The sequence below is a fragment of the Agelaius tricolor genome, unplaced genomic scaffold, assembly GCF_023055355.1.
Source record: "Agelaius tricolor isolate 1412-34295 unplaced genomic scaffold, bAgeTri1.0.p SCAF_5, whole genome shotgun sequence".
NCBI classification, from domain to species: Eukaryota; Metazoa; Chordata; class Aves; order Passeriformes; family Icteridae; genus Agelaius; species Agelaius tricolor.
The window spans coordinates 8,378,323-8,402,227 of record NW_027269265.1 but is presented as its reverse complement, the minus strand read 5'-3'; the positions used below and the strand labels follow the sequence as shown (position 1 = coordinate 8,402,227).

Here is a 23,905-nt window from a genome sequence, read left to right as displayed (position 1 = left end):
TCGTATTTAAATGCACCAGTACCAGAAACACATTGTTCTGCTGCTGTATTACAATAAACAACCCAAAGAATGGAAGCTAAGGACATCTCTCACGAAACCCTTTCACTACACGAAGGAATACATTTTTTAAATGTTCCATTTTGTGACTGGGAAACTGGAAGGGGTAAGGAAAGTGCACCTATTTTTTCCCACTGTGATTGTTTTATTTTAAATTTCAGGAACTCCAGTCCCACGAGAAGAAAATAAATCTTTGGGTACTTTAAAGATCAAAGCAAGGAACACTTACGTGAGTGACAAGTTTTGCCTTTCCAGTCATTCTTGCACTCACAATAGAAGTCATTTACCAAATCAATGCATCGGCCACCGTTGTGACATGGGTTAGGAGAACAGTCATTGAAATCTAAAAAAAAGTTATTCAAATTAGATGATCTATCCCAGCCAAGGCCATGAGAAAACAAAACAAAACAAAAAATCTCTTTATAAAGAAAATACATTTTGTACTACCTAGGAAGAGGTATTATTACGAGGTTATCTTTATACAAGCAAGGAAAATACTGTGATTTAATACAGAACAACATGAATTATAACTTTCTGACTGCCTAGAAGGACCATTCAGTATGGCTTCCCAGTAAAGCACCAAAGTAGCTTTGCTTTTACAAACAGCAAATTGTATTCTGAACTTCAGAAAGAGCTTTCTAGTAGGGACCACCATGTCCTGTAAAGGAGCACCAGCACAGGACATGCTGGGAGATCAAAGAGAAAATTAAGGCTCCCTTGTTCTGTTCTGTTTTAAAACACAGATTTACAGCCATTAGAGGTGGGTTAGCCACATACATACATATGTGCACACATTAAAAAATTATGGATTTTAGAGAAAGCTCCTTTCACTTGAGACAAACATTTTAATAGGGGGAACATAACTATTCCAGAACAGATTTCATCTAGACCACACAAAAGGCTCTTCTGACAGCAATAGCTGCCAAAAGCTGCTCAGAATGTATTTCACATCTTAATTGATGCATGTCCTGCAATAAGTCTCAGCAAGTCCTTGCCATCATGTTTTAGAACAGGCTTCATTCAGAGCAGAAAAATAAACAACTGCAGTTTCCTCTGAGGTGTCTTAACCATGAACTGGCCCAGTTCACTTCCTGGCCAACACTCTTGCCTATCCCCAGGACAAAAAAATTTCTCCTCCTGAAATAAATGCTGAACTATACCAAAGAATCAGATTCTGCTCCTATTAAAGGAGCTGAGGCTTTTAGTGCAGCTACCTGAAGGTATTTCTGAAAATATTTCTGCAAATAAGACAATTAGGGAACAGAGAAACTACCCCATTATTAAGCACATACCAACCATCTCTGTTACAACAAGGCTGCATCATTTGGCCCTGCAACACTGAGCAGTACTCACTTGTGTCACACAGCTCTCCTTCCCAGCCACTTGAGCAGAAACATCTAAATGAATCAACTTCATCAATACATGTCCCACCATTCTTGCAAGGTTTCCCAAGACAGTCATTGATATCTGCAACAAAAAGTCAACAATTATTGCTCAAGGCTGTTTTCACCTACTCAGAGGAGTGATCTACACTTGTGCCTCTAGGAAAAGCAGCACAAAGTTGTTACTGCATTTGTACATGCAAAAGAAAAGCTTAAACATCTGCTTTCAAGCCTGGTAGGGTTTCTGGCTATATTGTCTCTCATGGAGCAAGTTAAGTCCAACCAGAGCATTACACTTACCTGGCAAGAATATCCAGGGGTTTAAAAACACCCAGACCAACAATACAAGTCCTGGTCCCCTCTTTGTGTTCTCATTTTGGAGAAATCTGTGGCTTGTAAGATTGTGCATAAAGGTAGTGGCTACAGACACATTTACACTGAAGCTGGACTAAAACCAGTGGAGGAAGTGTAAACCACTACAGAGACTGCTACCAGAAGAAACAATTTCAAGCAGTACATCTGAAACAACACCTTACGCAACTTTACTGAAATCTACATGTTTTTTATTTTCTGTTGCAGAGCTTCAGAACATTACCTTTCAAATAAATTTATAGCAAAAAGAATAATCTTTTACAAGCTCCTACTTACTTTCATGACAGTATGTTCCAGTAAAACCTCTGTCACAGGCACAAGTGAAATTCCCTCCTGGCTGACTAATGCACCGTCCATGAGGCCCACAAACATTGGATGAAATGAAACGAATTCCTTCTTGGGTAGCATTAGTGAAGACTTCTATTGTACAGCTGTCTATTACTGAAAAAGAAGTGAGGTCTTTAGACTAATGATCTGTACCACCAACCAGATTTTAGTTTTAAAAGAAGCTTTACAAGAATTAAAACTAAACATGATTTTATGTTTGCTGTAAGTGACCATCCAGCTCTTCATAACTTCCTCTCATTGCCTCACTGTTTTATGAAGTCAAAGTGAGTACAATAAAAACATTTCTGCATTATACTATTCCCCAAAATGCCTTTTTTTTTAATGTACCACCATCAAGACAGATTTATGGACAACAGCAGATACCTTTACAAGAATTGTTCTTGCAGTGGTCCTTGAGATGAGAACAATTTTTTCCATCATAGTCATCAGGGCAGGCACAGTAATAATCTCCTCCCAGATCATAACATTTAGCCCCATTCTGGCAAGGGTTAGGTTCACAGAAATCAATATCCATCTGTAAGACAGAGACCACAGTTAGCAGCAGCTGCTTCATTTCCCAGGAGTAAGCAGCATTATCTGCTTTGCCAGAGACACAGATGAAGCTAATGTACAAGGAACCTCAAGTTTTAAGGTTTATGAATCATAAATATTGCATTCCACCCTGCAAGACAGAGAAACTTCAGCTTACTCTAGTCTATCCTAATACAAAGCATTTCTGACACTGCTAAAAAAATACTCCTTTGGAGGAGGCTGAATAAGCACATTTGCAGTAACTCAGTGAATAATTACTTAAGCCATTAGGAGACACCTTACTGCAACTTCTCTGGATCATTATAAGTCACTTGTCTGTCCTTCACACCCACATACCAAGTGCCACAAGGCAAGCTAAACACCAGTGCACTTGCCAGCTTTCTGTCTGCAAGGGACTTAAAATGCACAGAACCTGAACAAAATCCCATCCCCTAGAGCAAATTCTCTTCCCATCTCAATTAACACATAGAATTTATTATAAAACCACACAGCTTGGAAGGGACCTCTAGAGGTCAGCTACTTCCCACCTCCTGCTCAAAGTAGGTCTAGTTAGACCTGGCTTCTCAGGACCTTATTTTAAAAAATACCATCACTACACCACTTTATACATAGTTACATGAAATGCACTTTGAAATCTGACCATCTGATCCTGAGATCAAAATTTAAACCTTGCCTTCATAGTGCAATGTTTAACATAGACATTGCTGTGGCAAAACAATTCTGCTGCTTTCTGCTTTAGACTGACACACAAGATCACTGATTTGTGATGCCCTAAATTGGTCTCAAAATCCACAAAGCAGCCTCAAAAGGGATATTTTTACATCACAGTGTCTTTCCTCCAAATTATTTTTCTTAAGGATGGCTTTTCTCCCCTCCAGTCAGTTTTTCCTTCTTCACACCTCTCTTGGGAGAAAGATAATTTCATGTCTGTAAAGTTGAAAAGCTAAGTCCAGTAGAGGTTTTAATCCCTATTTTTAGCAGTTCAGTAGCTTTTCTCCCCTCCAGTCAGTTTTTCCTTCTTCACACCTCTCTTGGGAGAAAGATAATTTCATGTCTGTAAAGTTGAAAAGCTAAGTCCAGTAGAGGTTTTAATCCCTATTTTTAGCAGTTCAGTAGCTAAATAGGAGAAAAATGCCGAACTAGCCAAAGGAGAAGGAACACAAATGGTGTTAAGTATTTAATTCAGAGGAGCACATACAATTCCAGTCACAACAGAAAATTTTTAGCAAACCATTTCGTGCTCTTACACAGAACATTCAAAGCAAGCTATAAAAAAATAGCTATGGTCTGAGAAAGATTCTCAGATCTCCTCTATCAGATGTCTCCATTTGTTTCCTTCCATTAGTGTAAATTTCCCCTTCCCAATGCAAGTTCAGTAGCTGGTACTTTAGCATCTGGAATCAATGGTAGATATTTCCTGCAGCACACAAGGCAAGCAGCCAACTCCCCCCTATTATTCAAGCACATTTGCTAAAACTTTAATTACACAGTATTGTATGAATCAGCCCAGAGTAGAGCACTGAAGTTATGATCCTTATGCAGAAACAGTTCATGAGCTATTAGGTGCTACACCAGTTTGATTAAACTGGTTGGTATCTGCAGTCCTTTTAAATTTTGAATAAAAATACTACTTCTTTAATGATGCAAATAATGTAGAATAAAATTAGTTCAGTGTTTAAGAGAGATCACTCCAATATCCTCTACAAAAATTTCTGGAGCAAATCCAACAAAATCCTAGCCTAGTGCCTCCACTTGATACTAAGCATAACATCCAGATGAATTTGACTATCAGCAAAAGCCAGAAAGTGAATACTTAATGCAAAATAATTTTACCCTGAAAAGCCTAATGTTCTCCCTAGAAAAGAGGAATATCTTCTTTACCATTAATTACTTCAGGAATTACCACTAAGACTTCAGTATTTCAGATCTGAGTCCTTAAGCACTAGAACTCCATGTTCCTAAAATGATCTCAGACAGAATTCTGAGAACTAATACTTGTCTATCTGCCTGCCTTTAGTAATTATGTTAATCATCACCATTATATATAATACAAATAATTACATATCAATTATTCTACTCCTACCAATAGCAGTAGGATTAGTTGAAGGGTAATTCAATTATGGTGCCTCAGCATTATTAGGATGAGAACCTAAAGCACTCCAGTGAAACAAAAGGACAAAGGTCCTGAAAATTGCAAAAGAAAACATTTCAAGTTTAAAGAATACCTGCAGCCTTAAAATCCTTAGGAAGGCCAACACCTGTATACAACAACTTGCAGTTTATCAGGCTGCAAATTCAAGTGTTCCAGCTACTATGACAGCACTGCACAACAAATTTGCTTATTCAGAGTATCAGGTAACAGCTACGACAGGCAGTGACGCTCCAGCCTTGGGTTACTCCCATTTAAACCCAGAGATATATTTCTTTCAGGAATTCAGTCCATGACAAGCATTGCAGTAATGCCTGCACTGCCCTCACCTCGCAGAAGACTCCTGAGAATCCCTGGGAACACAGGCAAGTGAATCCATTCACCAGGTCTTTGCAGCGGCCCCCGTTCTGGCAGGGATTGCTCTCACACTCGTTGGTTTCTATCTCACAGTTCTTTCCTGTGAAACCACGAGGGCACAAGCAGTGGTAACCGTTCACTTCATCCTTCACAGAGCAGGGAAAAGAAGCAAAAGTAGAAGGATTTGTTTATTGACAAAATTTCCACACAAAAATTCAAGTTATTTCTCTATTCTGGATTTGTGGACAGCAGTACCACCACAGAATTTTATTTTGTGAAATGGGTGCAAGAGTTTGAAAGTACAATGTTACATTTTTAACATCTGAACTCATTTAACCAAACTGTAATTGCAAACTATAAAACTCCTAACCAGTCAGACAAAGATTAATTTTCAACATAGAATGTAGTGAACAAGAGTTACCTTACAAGTCCCTCCATGCTGGCACTGTCCATGACAGTCATTTATATCTATGGATAAAACATGCAAAGCATTAGAATTCAGACTGAAAGACTAAGCTGTAAAGTATAAGTTTAGCATAAAAATGGAGAACAAGTAATTTTCAAAAAGGTTTTTTTCTAGATGTTTCAATGGAAAGGAAGGATTCTTGATGTCTTAAAAGATCCCTATTTTTAAAAAATAACCAATAGAAAATGACATTCTATATTTCTACTACATTGTACTAAACATGAGATATCAATATAATTTCATATCTAACATTTTAGCTTAAAAGTATTTTAAATTGAACCAGTATATATCATTAAGAAATATGTAAGAGTCAAGAGATTTATTAAAGTGTGTCTCTAAGATCACTTTAATACCAATTACCGTTCAAAATACATTTTTGAACAGTATATTCAATTTACATTGCTAGAAGTTAGAAAAATCCTGACAACAGGTGTTTCTTGTTAAAGTATGTATACTATCACTTATATTTTTTTTTAAAGAACAAAGCATCCTACTGTCAACATACATACTAAAGAAATACTAACTGATATGACAATTTACTCCTGTCCATCCTGGAATGCAGTCACAGTAATATCCACCAATGAGATTTTTGCAAGAGTAAGCATTAACACAGGGTTTCCCCTCACACTCATTAGCATCTGTGAAAGAAGAGAAAATAAAGAATAGAATAAAGAACAAACCCAGAAACAGATTACCACAGCACCAAGCAAAGTGTCCATGCAATCCCAGCATCAGAAGCTCACGTTAAACATTGGTAGGGCACTAAAACCATTTACACACCACAGGATTTTAATGCACACTTGCCTATAGTAGCACATGCATGTTATCTTACTCTTCCCTTGGCCAAAACTCAAAAAGGCAATTTGTTAGTCGGGGAAAATTCCTCTCTGGCCTCCACAAGCTTAGTCACTGTTCTGCCACCATGGAAAAGGAGGTACCATCACCAGTGCTGCATTTTGCAACAGAAAAGTTATGGGGCATTCTAAAAGACCTATTACAAGTAAGCTTAAGTTGGGGCTTAAATAGTTACAGATCCACTTGAAACTTCAGGCTTTGAGATCTGCTAAAGAGGAGCTAAGATACCAATAACAACACACATATTCCACATCTTCTTCAATAAAAACCATGCCAGAAACACACAGAGTTATTAATTGCTTAGGAATAATCCCCAGTGGTCTCCAAAGCTGTAGAATTACTTACCAAGCTGGCAAGTTGCTCCAATCCACTGCTGTGGACAAATACACTCGAATGCATTGACACCATCAATGCAGGTCCCTCCCTGAGCACAGGGGTTCGAGGCACACTCGTCAATATCTGCAAAGACAAGGGGGGACTCCATCACACAGCCTAAAGCTTGGCTTAACAGGTTCTGCTTCAAAGCTACTTTGGGATGAAGGGGGAGAATGTGCAAACAAGCCTAGGCACAGCTAACCTAATTTTTTACTTGGGATTTCTCACATTTTTGTGACAGAGAAGATCAGCAAACAAGAATCAGATAACCTAATAACCTACCTATGATTTGCATGTTCATTGAAAGTCATGTCCCTAGATTGTGACATATTTAGCCAGTTTTGGTTCTGTGGTTGGTAATTTTCAGGGTTTTTTGGTTTGGTTTTTGAGCTGTTTTTTTGGGGTTTTTTTTTGAGGACAGTTGCTGTTTGAAAACAGGTAAGCCACCTGTGTTCCAAATCACAAGCAACATGCAAACTGCAATACAGTCCCACAATACATTTCAACCACTTCTCTGTCCTCTGAACCAGACACTTAAGCATTTAAGTGTGCAAATCTACTTTTCTGCTATTAAAGAAAGGGAGAACCTTTAACCTTCACATTTATATTTCTCAAAATGAAACTATTCTGTATTTTGCTCCAGAGTGGCTGAGTCAGGAATTGACAAACAAGCTTTGGCAACAGGGCATTTCTTTGGATACAGTCCAGCTATGCTTCTGATAACTTTCTGATAACAGATATCAACTGCATTAAGTCAATACTGTGGGCTGCACAGAACCCTCCTCTTTTCACTCTGCCAATGCTCAGCTGTTAAAAGACAGGGAAAGTGAAAGACTTCCACCAAATTCCAAACCCACAGAGCATGTTATCACCAAGCATCAACCCTTCCAACCCAACAGGTCAGGCACCAGCAAACCCATACCCACCAATAGCACATGTTGGTCCACTCCACCCCGACGGGCAGTGACACTTGAAGCCTGACGAAATTTCGTGACAAATTCCACCATTAGCACAGGGATTAGATACACAAGCATGCTCAGCTGGGGAGAAAGAAGGAAAGAAATTCTTGCTAAATACTCTTCCAGTACTAATTAAGGAGAACTTGCAGTTAAAAGTTGCATTGGCTAAAAGTAACCAAGGGAAATAACAGTGGAGAGATACCAGTACAGAAGTTTTGAGCCTTCCTCTCCCACCTGCAGAGAGTCAAGATTCCCAGAGGGAAAATGAAGCAGGATTTCACTGAAGATGTATCCTCCTTCCCACCTAATGCTTAGAAAGCCTAAGTACAGACAGCTCACTCTATTCAATTCCAGCTAAGTTCCCCACTGACACTCTGCTTCTAGCCATGCAGTTCCACCTCCAGAGCACTCCAGCAATTCTTTTAAATTCAGTGAGAAAAAACTGATATACTGTACGGAGAGGTCTGAGTTGTAGCAGTTTAAGGTCTGTTTAGCTTCATTCTAGCACTGCTCCTTGCAAACAGCAGGGAATAGAGATGCTCACAGGCAGTGATGCTCCTTGTCACTCCATGTAGGGCTGTAACAGTGGCAGAGGCTGCACAAAACCATCAGGTTGAGGAGGGACAAGCTTTTTGTAACTTCTTTTTGGTAACTTCCCCTCTCAGAAGCCAAGGAAGCCTTTTTGTACCAGTACCTAAAGCAGCTCACACACCAACCTACTGTTAAAAATCACTGTAGATGTCAACAAGTATATGGCTCCCTTTTTCACTGCCTCCTCACTGAAAAGACAAGCTACTCCCCCACAGCTTTCAGGGCAAGCTATGGCAAGATTTCCTCCATTTTAGCCTAAACTTTACATCATGTTCTACCAGCTGAAGCAAAATTTAAGTTTTGATGGTATCTTTAATACCACAGAGAGCTTTAGGAAGTTCAAAGATCTACATCCTGATTAACTCCAAAAACCTTCTGCTGATAATAGTTTAGTGAGATTAAGGCCAAGCAGTGAAGATGAAAAAAAAGTTCTTTCCATCTAAAATTTTAACTATCAAGGAACAGCAAAATTCATAGTGAGAAGCTGTGAATATCAAATTTCAAAAAAAGGATTAAACAATGCATCATGACAAAGAAAAAGAGCATTCAATTAACCACTATATGAAGCAAAATATGAAAGAACTAGAAACTGCACACTGTCCATTTACCTCCAAAGTGAAAATAACCAAGAAAAGTCTCCAGAGACAAAAACTGTCCCTAGAACATGAACATTTTGGTCTTTGTGTAACACATACACAGATAGAAAAAAGCAACATGCTATCTTTGTACTGTGGTTGACATAGGAAGCAGTTTTTCAAGACACAGATCTGTTAAAAGGCAAAGCCATACTTCCTCACAAATGTGGTTTAAATGCTCTCCTCCATTTTGCCATCAGGCACAAGGAGGACACTTTTTGTTCAGACTGATCAAGGTGACTCTGTAAGAGGGTCTGAGCACATTTCCATAATAGTTAACTTTTCATTATTAATCCAAATGTATCAGAAGTCCCACATTAAAAGATTAAGTTTCAGTTGATTAAAAAGCATAGTCAACACATTCAGCCAACTAAAAATGGGGCCAAAGCCCCACATCAGAGCAGAAACTGAAGTGTCCATCACTTCCACCTTCCTTGGTCCCCAGCTTGGAAAAGATGCATGCTTGCCAGCAAGCCAGAAGACAAGAAAAATGGGCAGCAGGGAGTAAGGCAACAGGTTAGACATATGGCTCTCCCTATTTCATGAGACTACAGCCCAACTGCACATTTGGATTAAGGGAGACAAGTTAAAGGGAAGAAATAGTCTCAGCCTTATCTAAAGGGAAACTAGTGCGGCATTTCTGTTGTCTTTGGTGATGTTTTGAACAGCCAGGCTCAGACCCCAGAAAGGAGAGGTGGAGCACATGCCCAGTGCAAGGCAGCAGTGCTGAGGCAGTGTCCCAGGAGAGGCGTCCCACGTACCGATCTCGCAGTTCTTGCCCGAGTAGCCGTCGGGGCAGGCGCAGCGATACTCGTCCGGCTCCGTGTTCATGCAGGTGCCGCCGTTCAGGCACGGGTGGTGATTCCCACAGTAATTCAGATCTGCACAGAGAAAAGACCCAGTCAGCAGGGAACACGGATCACACCATTTCAGTCCCTACTCAGTCACACAGATGCCTTTCTGGCTCGAACATCCTTCAACCCACATCATCCCCATATTCCAGTGGCTAGCCTGTGATCTGGTAACTATCCACAAAACAGGGAAGAATGAACAAGAGACAACTGCAGGAGTTAGAAGAGTCAGGACAATTCCAAGCCTTTTGTCTTGAACTTCCTATACTTCTGATGCCTAGGCACCATCTGCCACACGAGAATTAAGGCACAGAAACACTCGGGTAGTTGCACACTAGCAGAAAAGAAAAGGGGTTAATGAGTTATCAGTTAATCATGCAACTTAACTTATTTTTCCTGTACATTAATGTTAAGTACCTTTGTTACAGAGCAGGCCACCCCAGTTGGTTTCACAATTACACTGCCATGGTTCATTACAGCTCCCATGAGCACAGCCTGGGTAGCGGACACACTCATCACAGAACTGTCCTTGCCAACCATAATGACACCTAAGATGTAAGTTCACATGTTAAAAGTTAGCAACATGATGCTTCATCATCAGCATTACATGTATTTACAACACTACACTTACCATTCCCAAGAACAAGGCCAACTGTTCAATGTGCAACAGATAACAAAACTTTATCCTGTTTAGAAGGGACACAACTAGTCCTGTTGAACATCCTTTATGGGAACTCATCCTGCTCAAATGTGTTACACACAATGGCAACAAACACCACCAAGCAGTACACGTTATGAGAACTGGACATGAATTAGTCGGTCTTTCACAAGAAGTCCCATCTTCACATAATCATCTCACACGAGGACAAAACTTGTGATTGATACAAAAAGCTGAAATTGATTTTCAGGAGACTGCTGGCTTACTGCATCGAGCACCACTCTGTTTTTCTGTGAAAAGAGATTTCAAGATAATAGCCAATTTGCTCTAGAGTGCTACAGCCTTAAAAGGCCAGGGCAGCCAGAAAGGCAGCAGTCTTGACAATTTTCTCAATGCCTGGTTTCTCAAGAAAACCTTTTTTCACAGATTTATTCCATTATATTCTCAGTGTTCTCTACTGGCACTATGGAAAAAGTATTCTTTGGAGAAAGGAGGAGTGAGAATAGAAACAAAGGCCATTAATAATTCATTTGGTTTAGACTTGAAATTTCCCCACAAGATTTCTTCTGAGACCAGTATCTTTATGTTAATCTGTATCAGAACTCCACTAAAAGAAGCAACTGTTTATGATACAGGGAAGTATTAAAATCTGAACTAATAAAAGGGGGGGGGGTGTGATTTTTTAAAACATATTTATATTCCACACATATTTTAAGTACCAAGAAATAATAAGCTTGCTCCTTTGGGCCAACAAAAGAAATGTTGTGTCCGTTAAGAGTGTATTTCTTATACAGAATTCAAAAAACATACTAGCAACAAAGAGATCACACTGAATGAGAGTTGGGCACATGCACAACAGTCCAGCCCTATTACCTAGAGGAAAAAAAAGCATTAGAAATTAAACTACATTTTTTAGATTTGCCACTACCATTCTATTGTCCACATGATTTAAATAGTATAAAAGAGCAGAAAATAAATTAAGTCTTTGGGGGGGGCAGTGAGAGAAGAAAAGGAAGAGAAGTATAAATGAGGAGTCTTGGTTCCTTGTGAATCAATCCCCTTCCACTGTTTCAGTAACCTGGATCAATCCCCAGAGGAACAGATCAAGCTGTGATGGCAGCACAGTATTTAAATCCCTTACTGTTTACATTTGAAGTAAGGAATCTAGATGCAGAATCTCTGCAAGACCATTCTTTTCATACAAGTTCTAGAGCTACTTTGAGCTCTTGTCCCAGTACCTGCTCCTGCCCTGAAAAGCTCCAAGATCTCCAAGAAGAGCCTCAGCTGAGAACCCAGTCCAGAGGCCTCAACTGCTCCTCTGAGCAGGGCTGGCAGAAGCCTGGAGAACACTCATGTTTTAGAAGCCTCTTTCTTTGGCTGCAGCAGCAGCAAGAGGAAACAAATACTGCTCTTGCTAAATTTGATCTCTTCCTTCCTCCTCAAGGACAGAAAAATCTTTTCAGAGGATGGTAATAATAAAAAAAGCACTGCAACTTACTTTACTGGCCCCAACCCAAATCTTCATCCATGCCAAACCTGGCACTACTGCCAGTGATTCACCATGACTATCCCAGCCAGAGCCAACTCCCCACCCACATACAACAAGCATTTTCAAGAGCTGAAAGTCTGCATCACAAAGCAAATAATCACAGTAACTCAATTTATTCTCCATAGCCCATGGATAACAAGTTTCTTTGTTTGACACTGCAGTGGTGCTTAAGAGTGTAAAGAAAAATACAGCCACCTTCTAGAACTTGAAGGCATCTTAAGCACCTACTTGAGTTTGTAGGTATGCTTGGTGACATCAAAATTAGTTCAGCAGAAAAAAAATTGCTGCTTTTTCATGATATTCAACACAGTCAAAGTTTAACGTTAAAGTTACCACCATGCCTGAGGGAAATAATTTCTAGAGGCTAAAAGCAGTCCAAAAGAACACAATGTTTACAAGTCAAAAGGTTACTATGTGGTAAGCTGATCAGCCTTCAGTTTACAAGGAAGAGTAAATTAGGATTTCCTCTTGAACAGGAAGTCTGGTCGCATCCTACATTAACAGGTGCTAGAGCAGCATTAATTCCACTTCCTTCTGAAAAGATAATGCTGATATGGATCTCAGCCCACCCCAAGAGCAAGATGGGATCAATAAAGGTAAACCAACTCAGAAATGGGTATGTTCTCTGTCATTTATGGGTACGGATGTGTCATTTCTGATAAAAATATCAAGAAAAAAAAACAAAGATGAAAATTATTAATGATTTACTATGAGAAGCCCAAATGGTACAAACACAAATTCAACATCATTTAGGAAAAAACCCCAAAAAATTCAAACCAGAATTCCTTTTCAAGTACCAATCACTTGTGCAAAAACCAAAAGGAAACAGTCAGTGCAGCTAATAGTGGGCTAAAGTTACTTCTTCCCTGCCCTCCCATCCCAGTCAAGAATCAACTAAATAGCAATTCTAAATTTTTCACATCTGACAAAATAAGAAAGCCAAATATAGAGAATCTATAAGGATTCTCATTGTTCAACAGACAAAGAAAATTCTTATTGGAATCAAGATTCTACTTCCTTTGTCCTTCCCCGATGCTGACTTCATCAGCTCAAAGTTGTCTTCACAATCCAGCACACGCAAAACAAAAATCAGACCTGGCTTAATCTTAGCCCTTGCTGGGTTATTAGGAGTACAAAGAAACTACCATAAATAGATTGTTACAGTTTAGTAACTTCCTGATGGAAGGCTGAAGCACAGGCATCTGCTCCCAGACTAAAGCATCCCCTTGGGTCACAACTAAAACAGAGTGTAATTGGGAGAGAAGAACAATTGTTGGTTATCTTGAAACCAACAACTTGGAGAAGAGATTTGGTAATTCTACAGGCACACTTCACAGCTTCCATTTTCCTTAGATGAGAGTCTGGGGGCAACAGGAAAATGAGAATTCAAACAAAAGGCTGGAGGTGGGGGTGGCAAGAGTTAACATTAGCAAAAGTTCTAGACAACCCTTCAATCGTCAGATTAGAAAAACTGCAACTGTGCAGAAAAAATACTACTGTCATTGTCAAGCAGAAAAAGCCACAATAATTCAGCTCAGTGGGGCTTCAAACAGCTAAATCTCAGGATACAGGACTTTCTACAGTAAATTTCAGTGCATTTAAAGAGGTAAATTTAACATCAGGGAATCCTACAAAAGCACTCATCACTACACACAGTTCAAAGTCAGGACTTTGAACACACAGAGTTCACAGGCACATGTGTACTCAGAGAGTGGGAAAGTGGGTAAAAAAGCATGAAACAGAACATTAGGGGTTTTTATTTTTCCTGGGTCATTCAAAACCAAAACTTATCAAGTCAAATAGAGGATTTTTCTACAGAAAGATACTTTCCTCGTGTTCTTCTGAAAGAGATATAATTAAGGAAAAAGCTGACAGTAGCCTTCGCTTTCCTCTGAGGAAGTTGGTTATAATTATTTAGTAAGAGTTAGGTTGAAACTGAACATTTCCAAACCAGATGGAAGTAACCAGATGGGTCTAACTAGACCTCCTTGGGCAAAGAGGGGACTACATGACCCTGGAAATGTTGCCCAAACTCCATAAATTTATGTCAAATCCTACAGTGGCAATTATAGAAGTGATGTGGAAAGGTGAAGAGAGGTACTCAGATCCTGAAGGTCTGTGAACCATGGCTCCTCAGCACCTTGAATGATTAACTTCTCCTTATCCAAAAGGAGGATGCCTCTGCCACCACAGCAGAAAGTCAGGATGCCCTCAGTGGTCAGCTTAAACTCAGCTCTTCTGCATTATCTTCATACATGCTTTATTCTCCTGGTTCACCCAGTTCTGGTTATTTGAGAGTCCTGATCCTTCTGTGCAGGAAGATCAACTGAGAAACTTCATATTGCACACCTCATCCAACGATTAATCTATGCTGGTTAACCTTAAAAAAAAAGCTCCGTAATTCATGAGAATGAGAGGATACCTAAATTATTACTGTTCTACACCTACTTACAGAGCTTTGTCAGCACTTCATGCATAAATACACCTGAACCACCAAACTGAAATCTATTCCTGAAGTCAATGCAAGAATATGGGGCCTAAAAATAAATTTTAAAAAATCCTAGGGAGGTTGTGGTTCAAGCCTTTAAATATCACAGGTTACACCTCACTGATATATTGCTCATCACACAAAGAGAGAAGACAACATCATTGTGAGGTATTCTTACACCTTTTGATAAGCAGACTTTTTGGAAGGAGCCTCTCTCAATCATGTTTCAAGTGAAAGCTGGGGCCAAAACACTCAATACAGGAAAACAAAGCAAAAACAGTGACATTAAGAGCAGAAGCAAAATGCATCATTCAGGGGTGGGGGGAAAATAGCCCTCTTAAATAGAAAACCACTAAATTTTCTAGTGACGTGAACAGGATGGTGTTGCATAGGCCAGAACAATAGCTTTATATTAATTATTTACTTAAAATAACCATAAGAAAGTCTGTTTAAACTTTTAGGAGATTACTTGTTGCACAGCAGGCAGCAATATTGCCCAGCTGTTAGATCCTACAATTCTGAGCATCTGGATTCAATGTTAATAAGCAGTACAGTACTCATTCACTAAAACTTGTCACAGAAACACTTTGCCCACTTTCCTACCTTCAAAATAGGCAAGATAATTTTGTGAATAGCAAAGGAAAACATACTCATTAATGAGCTCAAATAATTTAATTACCTGAAAGCTTGTTATCTTTTCCTCTCAGCCCCAGCCTTCTTATCACACCAAAAGATATAAACCTTTCCCTAAAAACATTTTTCTCTTTTAATAAAGGAAGTTATTGAAAGCTAACAGTCTCACTCCAGTACTTTGTAGAGTTTTGAGAACAAGTTAAAAGAGGGGATGGTTCAAAAGTTTTTAGCCAAAACATTGCTCAGTTAACTTACATAAGTGGCTCTAAGGGTGTGCCTGTATTTGCATTAGTTCACACCAGGAACATGCTTTTTACGTGAACTGCCTGATCATTCCTGTTGCTGGTGTGTTAGTTCACATCACAGAGCTGTTTTGGAACAAAGGAATTGGATTCCTCTTAGGTTAAACTAAGGTAACATCAGACAATGTATGCCAGGAGCACACCCAATGTGTTCCAGCTGCAAACAGGCATTCAGGCCACAAGAACAGACTAGAGAGTCTAAAATTTAATGTCCTGAAGTGTTTGGAGTGTGATATTGAGTTCTGTGCACTGCTTTGATCTACTGTTCTAGTTCAGCTGCACTCCCCACACTGCTGTAGACACAAGTTCAAGCACTACATGTTTTTACTTCCTGCACACCCACTCACAGCTCCTGGATGCAGATCCACCTTTAGGATATGTTCTATACCCTCCAACCCACTCATGCAGAGCAAGCCTCAGTTCCTTGACCAATAAAGAAGCAAAACATGAGATTCTTTGTCTAACTTAAGGTGTCTACTTGTGAAAGGCTTGCCAACATTCCCTAAGGGCTCACCACTAGGACATTAAAAAAATAAATAAAAGCAACACTGGTTGTAACAGCAGGCAGGAGAACTCAACATGAGGAAAGACACAGCAATGGTAAGACTTTTACAAGACCTTGGAGACCTGAAGCTGTGATAGGATCTCTTACACTAAAGAGGAGACAGGAGATGTTCCAGTCATGGTACCAAGTGCATTCCTGCAGAGCCAAACAGCAGCCTCACACTTTTTAGGGAACATAGGCAGCCCAGCATTGCTGGAATTGAGCTGGTCAGATGCCAAAGCAGCTAAGCACACTGTCCAAACAAAATTTTTTTCTAGTTTACTGCTCAGAGCAGCTTATGAGATTTCTAATAATTCCATTCTGGAACACCTGTGAGAGATCCCCACCTCTTACTTTCTCCCAATTTTTAGAAGTTGGAATTTTATTCCTTTCTTTCTTTCAATTCCATAGGACCTTTTGCTAGTCCTCTACAGTCTTTCAATAACAACCTGTTTTGAAAAGCCTCACAAGATCACTTTATATCCAAGAATGAATTTACAAGAATCCAGCTGTTGGGTTTTTTTTAAATAAAAAGTTTAGACAGAGTTCCCCAGCATTGATGTTAAACATGTTATCCACCCAACCATCACAAACCACAAGTGAGACATCAGTGATATTGGATAGCCTCTGAGAAGTCCAAGATTTAACAAAGACTCACTAGAACACTTTTTACACCACCAATACTCCAGGTAGTTGTAGCTCATTTTGCAGCTCCAGCTTTTCTGCATCTCTAAAGAAAGTACTGGATAACAGCTGAGCAGGGTCTGGCTTGTAAAGTGACAGATGAAGGGAGCAAAATCACTTGGGAGATGCCCACAGCCCTTGCAGGCACTGCAGGACTGCTGAAAGGGAACACAAGGACTACAAAAGGCATGGCACTGGACAGAAAGCTTGAGAAAACTTTTTCCATGGGGCAAAGATAAGGTACATGTTTAAACAAAACCAAACAAACATAAAATCACCAAAACCGTAAAACTAAAACTGTCACATATAGTACTAGAACAAGTCAGTTCAAACCACACAAACCTTAATTTATTTTAGAAATTTCTTTAAAAATAGTACACTTGCTTTGTCCACCTTGCACAGAATTCACATTAGAGTACTATTAATGATCCCATTTCTAATTCATTTCACTCTAAACAAATTTTTGTATCAGTTGTGGAAAGTAAGACTGGCATTTCCCAGGACAAAACCTAGCTCTTACCATGGCTGCAGAACACAGCTGAGCAGTGTTAGGGATTCAATTCTTCTTGTTTTGTTTTCAGATGAGAAACCAACATTCAAAGGCAATGACAAAAGTAGAAAGACTTCTGAAAATACCACATCCTGGCAGGGCTATGACAATGTAAGCCAGATATGAGGCCTATCTGGACCTCAACCAAAGCCATACCACTCTGGATAACAAGAAAGTGAAAGATTGAGCTGTTAAGCCTAGTGACAGCTTATGAGTGGTACCAAACATACCCAGCTCAGCAGTTTTAATCAAGGAAAGAGACTGTCACTGGTGGTTTCTTTACATTCAACTCTGCTAATTTCATGAGGTCATTGAACCCAAGCCAGATATGAGCCATTAGATCAAACTTCATTCTCCTCCAGACAGCTTAATGGGATTTAACAAAGTACTTTAAATGATGCAAAAACATACAAAGAGTACCAGCATCAAGGCTCTGCAATGTTGTGTCTTTGATAATCCCTCCTACTTCTTTGGCCTGGTGAAATCAATTAAAAAAAAAAAAAGACAATTTAACCTGCCACTACAGACCAAAGTTTATTGTCTTTCTTTATGCACTGTGGGTAAAGACTGGCTTCTTTCCTCTTTAGGATGGTGGCATTCTTCCATCCTTGCAAGATTCAGCTAAGTTGCCTTTGATTTCCTCAAGGATGTATTTTTTCATCTTTATTCAGGAAACTTTTATTTTTGCTGAATTGCCTCTACAATGACAAAAACACAACACCTAGACCCAGCCACACCACAAAAGCATTTCCTACATCAGGTCATTTTGAGATTTCTGGTAATCCTTAGTTATTTTCCCTTTGATGGAAACTCAGAAGAAATGGAAAAACATCTCAACACTGTAACTTTCTCAAAGCATATGGGTGCATGAATTTGACCAACAGATGATGCACACCCAGAACAAGTGACAGCCTCTATTAACAGTCTCAGGTCATTCAGCTACTTCTGATTGTAGTGTAACTTTTAATCCAAGAATTACTCTAAATTACACTGGAACATAAAAGATGGAGGACAGATCTTGAGACCTTGGTTGAAGCCTTGGAACCTCTAAGTTACCTCCACATTTATGCAAGTTGAAGATGGAAGCCATTTTCCAGCTTTTCTATTTACTAACAGCACTGCAAGTTTTGGCAATTAAGTAGCTTTTGGCACCAGCTGGTTCCCAACTACCTCACACCCATATTTTTTCTCACATTTTCATTTTCTTTCTGAATTAAAAAAGGACATTGTTTTCACCTGTTAAATTACAGTGGCAGCTGTCCAGAAACCAGGATGAAGGAATCTAGATTAAAATTCAATAGCACCAAACATAGCAGTTTCTTTTAAATAACAGCTTCCTTTGTACTGCTGAAGATAAAGGTCATGTTTGTAAGCCTTGTTTATTTTTAGGCCAGCATCATTTTTCTACAGAAAGTATTATCCATTTTGGTTACAAGCAACACTTCCAATATAGTCTAATAACTATGAAAAAGTAATACTTAAAAACACAATCTAAAGCTTGTGTGTGAACACACTCCAGCTACCAAATCACAATTAAAGATACAGCTAAGAACTCTCTGCAATATTATAAAGAGTGGCCACACAGAGAAAAGCCACTGTTGTCCTTCAGTTTGCTGATCACAGCTCTGAGTTGAGCAGACAGGCATCAAGAAATGAGGTAAACTGCACACAATAATCCACTATTCCTTCCCTCAGTACTTTCTTTCAGGTGAGAGAATCACCCATCACAATAGTGAGATACCTGGACAGAGTTCTTCAGTAGCTTCAGGGTTATTTTTGTGGGCTCAGTTTAGCTGGGTGGGTTGCAAGGGAACACCTGCATTTACAACCCCAAATGCTTCTTCCCATCAGCTCCAGGCTGCAAGAAAAGGCTTTGCCATGTGAGATCACCTATTGACAGCCCCCTTGGAAAGGTAACAGCACCCAGCCTCTCAGCTTGAAAGGTTTTATATTCCCTTCTTGAAACTTCCCTCCTCCTCTCCAGCTTCTGCCTTCTCACATACAGCTGGTATCACAGAGAAAAGGAAGTTAAAAAGGAAACTACACCAACCCCCATTCAAAAAAAAAAAAACCTCAACCAAAGGTACTGCTTTGTATTTGTTTAAATCTGTTTCTTTTACGTATTTAGTCAAAGACTTCTTGCATTCAAAAAGCAAATATTCACAGGCTCCTAGGATGCTACTTTGACACCTACAGGACACCAGAGACCCTTACATGAATCAAAATTCATTAAAATAGGCTCTCAAGGGGAACAAATGCATTCTTGGAAGGCTCAAGGGAAGGAGTGTTTCTTCTTCAGGCAGAAACGATACTGGCCCAGCTCTCAACAACAACTCTACTTGTAACAAAAAATACCCAACAGCAGTAGGAGCCCCCAATACTTGAAATCACAAGGAAGATACTTAGTGATATGGAAAAATGACAAATAACTTTATATATAAATACTCTTACACAAAAGGGAAGCCATCATTTAAACATTTTCCTTGAAAAAAAATTAAAGGAATTTTTATAGCTTGAAAAGTGAAACCACACACAAACTGAAGCGTTGCACTTGAAATTTACAGTTCTCAGTCAGACCAGAGTGCTACAACACAACAAACCTTCTAAGAAGTCAGCAGCATCTGATGGAAGTTTCAGGGCAGTAAGAAACCACTCTGTGCTGCAAGGATTTAAGGTTTGCTTTGTTATCTGCCATCCCCCAGTATTAAAAACATGAGGCTCTGCAGCAGGATGGGACTTGTCTGCATGTCACCTACCACAGTTCATGAACTGGCATCTCAAGCCCAGCTCAACCCTATCTATCTGCATCCCATTTCTGCCACTTCTGTGGAGGCTACAGTAGACAGAAAGATGAAGCCAAATGGCCTTAAACTGTCACAGCTTGTCACAAAGTGGTATTTGTCAGCTCTCAGGGGTTCTGGCAGCCACAGCTCAGTTTCACATCATTCCAATCAAGCAGGTTCAACACAACTCAATAAGGAACCACCATGTGAATCCACCCTTACAATGGTGCATACCACTCTGACCACAAATAAATTCAACAACTTACACAGGATCCCAAACTTGCAAGTGGACCTGTCCCATTTCTTCAACAGAGTAAAAATAACACCCACTTCCCCTTGACCTACTACATTGAATGCCTGAACCTCTACAGGAAAACAATCAACTGCCCTTGCTATCACAGTCTACTTCAGCTGCATCACAAAGTTAAGGGAACATTCCACTCTGTTCTCTCACATTTAGGGACCAAAAAAGTTTACCTGGGGTAGAAAGTTTAGGCTGGGGTTGTTACTGTATCTCTATTATTACTAAAACCCTTTTGTTCTTGGAAAAGCAACATTTATTTTTTGGTGATCAAAATGTATATTGAGTGCTTGAGGACTGTGAGCATTTGCTCATCTAACAGTCCAAAGAGCCAGCTTTCCCTTTCCATCTGAGAGCAATAAATATATAGAGATTAAAACACCTAAAGATTTTGAAAATAATTAAAAAATATTGATTTTCTCATTCAATAAAGGCACAATTTTGAACTACATGAAGCAAATCTGTTTAGTCCTATATAGGCAAAAAATAGCATAGCATCACAAAACAGTTCAGAGTATATGCAGTTCTTAGACACATGACATCTACTTCAAACCCATTTCCATCCATGTTCTTGTACAGAATTTTTCCATTTTAAAGTAGACTTATTGGAAAGTAGCAATATACAATGAGGATACTTGAGACATCAGTGCTTCCCCCACCCCAAAAAAATATACTCAAGCATGCAGACTTACTTGCATTCCCCAGGTACACTGCAGCCCCCATGGAGCAAATTACATCCTTGTTTACACACAGCTGTAGACACAAAAAGATTTGGGCATCAGTCTGGGCAGCCAGGTACCCATTAGTGCAGCAGCAATCTGGAGCTCCTCAGGCAGGGCTCCTGTCATTTAGCCTGTCTGTTATGTGTGCAAAGCAGATTGCCTTCTGCCATGTTCCAACAGTTGCTCCTTCCAGAGAATTATTTCACAGAATACAGCACCACTACAGCCAAAAAGCTTTGCAGCAGGAGTGTCAGCACTCAAGCCTTTATGAAATGCAGTTGTTTTTAAAACCTGGTATAAGACCAGTATTATGCTGGAAATCCCAAACTTTAAGTGATACATGACCTTGAGTAAGCTGTAAAAACAGTCCTTCCCATCATTAACAAGCTTTTTACTGAAAAGGAACAGAACACAAAATCAAAATGCCCTCAGCAGAAAGAAGAGTATGTTAAATAATTTTAGCACTAATTACTGGAGGTAAAATGCTGAGATATTTGATTGAGTGGTACATTAAAAGACACAACTACACTTGAATTTCTGTTCCCATTAAGAACCATCAAAAAGCTTTCAGCTTTGCACACTTTACACTTAAAACTGTTTCATTTGCAGAAACAGTGTTATGGGCGCATTTTACAGGATTGAAGTCTACTCTGTAAGTGATGATATCACTTCAATAAAATCTTACATTAACAGATGTAATGCATCATTTTGCTTTGAAAGAATACCACCATTGAATAAAATCAATTAGTAAAAGGATGTTTTCCTGAATACTAGATCTGTTTAGGTATGTTCACAGCACACACCAGAAGCAACACTGTATCCTGTGCTCCACTTTTACACTGAGGATGTTTTATTTAAAGATTTGTACTGAAAGGACAAAGCATTTAAGTCCTAAAATTGATACGCTACAGCACTGACACAACAGAAATACCTACTGCAGTTTACATCTATTCTACATACACCAGGGCTAATCCATGACAAAGGAAACATACTACCTTGTTTGCATTCTTCTCCCATCCAACCTTCCATGCAGGCTTTGTTTCCATTTTGATCACAAGTGTAGTGACCAACAAAGTCATCTCGAGGGCCACAGAACTTGTTGCACAGAGCACTGTAGTAATTTTCATCACATTTCACCCTTATTTGCACTTCAAAGTGGGCAACAGGACCATTGATCTGCAGGGTCTTCCATCGATCTTCTGGGTTGATCATGCCAGCATGTGCCACTCGCTCTATTAACAAGTTTTCACCTTTTTGGAAAGAAAGGTAAATTCAACAGGGGGTTAAGTTTGATAGCACACAATGACATGTGGAATCCAATCAGAAGTACTCAACTGGTTAAGGGAAAACCAAGCAAAGAAAACGTTAAGATGATAAAGATCTACTGTATAACTGAATTTTCCTTTGCCTTGCAAAGTTCATTACAGGAAGGCCAATTTAAAAAAGTGTCCCAAAGGAAATATTAAAAAACCCTGGAACATAATCCATAGGAAATAGCTTATTTTTCAAGGCAGCCAAACATACCACACCCACATGCTGACAACTAGCAGCTTTATCTTGATCTGAGGCTCTTCTTGCCTCCTTTTTGTTCTTATAAAATTGCAAGATCTGCATAATTTCATAGCTGAGATAAAGTTCTCTGCTGCGAGTTTCACTTAAAAAATAAAGCAAAACACAATATATTCAATTTGCTGCAAAATCACTGAGCAATAGTGAATGCTCCTGTAGGCTTGCATTATATACATAAACTAGCTTGTTTCCATTTCATTATTCACTCTACAATAAAGGCAAAACACCTTTAACAACCATCCCATAGAACACTAGACAGCTAGTGTTTGACATTTTGAGAAGAAATAAACAAGTGAACCCAGGAGTGTCAAGGGCCATTCCCAGCTCTGTATCCTCCTTATCATCAACCCCAGGGAAACTCCTGATAACTATGATCCCTGTTGCAGCACACTCTGTGAGCATCCTGCCTAGTCCCCATGGAAAGCAGAAGCTCTGCTACTGCCAGGCTCCACTCACTGAGGCCAATCCTGCACAAAGAATTGCACATCCCAGGGGAAAAGAGGATTCCAGGCTGTAACACTACAGAAACTGCCAACACGAAGCATTTTCATTTACGTAAATATTCATTTTTCATCTTTATCCATGTAATTCTTTGTATAGAAGCTTCAAGACCAGGAGGTGAGACAATTATAGCCAGTACAATGAAATTACAAAATTGCTTCAGCAAATACTGAGAATAAGCAAAGCTCAGTAGGGGGAGGGTAAGGGCAGACAGTGAGCAACCCCAGTGGCAGGAGTTTTCTAATGAGTTCACCATTCAAATCTGTTACCACCCTGCTGTACAGCTTTTTTGGGTGACTGCAAGTTGACTACAACGCTATTCAAGGATGAGAAAAAGGTACAGAAGCTTCACTTGAACATATTAATTTCATACACATTTATGAAATAGCTATAATATTACCAGCTCAGAGCTTCAGCCCCCATTTTCTTTAAATAAAGATTCTGTAAAGTACATGTTAAAAGAAATGAATAACCAAAAATTTGCACACAGCAGGAGGCTGAGATGATAGTGAGATAAAGCCTGAAGTTCAAATTATTAATAATATAGAACAAGCCAAGCTGGTAGCAAGCAATACTAAGCTACCACCTTTAGCAAATCCATTTTACCACCCAGTTCCTTTCTAGAGCTCATTAACCTCATATGTTTAGAAAACAAAACCCAAGGAGTGACTGTTTCTCAACCAGAACATTATT

The 23,905-nt window shown here is 39.4% G+C and overlaps 1 protein-coding gene across 1 annotated transcript in view; it reads right to left on the bottom strand.

Annotated features, from left to right (window-relative positions):
• The window catches only part of JAG2 (jagged canonical Notch ligand 2), a 68,737-nt gene that overhangs the window by 13,784 nt on the left and 31,048 nt on the right, over positions 1-23,905 (bottom strand). The window contains exons 4-16 of the mRNA XM_071426285.1: positions 22,138-22,392; positions 21,113-21,173; positions 10,346-10,476; positions 9,839-9,958; positions 7,819-7,932; positions 6,863-6,976; positions 6,187-6,300; positions 5,618-5,664; positions 5,169-5,342; positions 2,523-2,673; positions 2,088-2,252; positions 1,411-1,524; positions 287-400 (exon numbers count right to left, since the gene is read on the bottom strand). Coding sequence (XP_071282386.1) covers positions 287-400; positions 1,411-1,524; positions 2,088-2,252; positions 2,523-2,673; positions 5,169-5,342; positions 5,618-5,664; positions 6,187-6,300; positions 6,863-6,976; positions 7,819-7,932; positions 9,839-9,958; positions 10,346-10,476; positions 21,113-21,173; positions 22,138-22,392 — 1,674 coding nt within the window. The remainder of the gene's footprint in view (positions 1-286; positions 401-1,410; positions 1,525-2,087; positions 2,253-2,522; positions 2,674-5,168; positions 5,343-5,617; positions 5,665-6,186; positions 6,301-6,862; positions 6,977-7,818; positions 7,933-9,838; positions 9,959-10,345; positions 10,477-21,112; positions 21,174-22,137; positions 22,393-23,905) is intronic.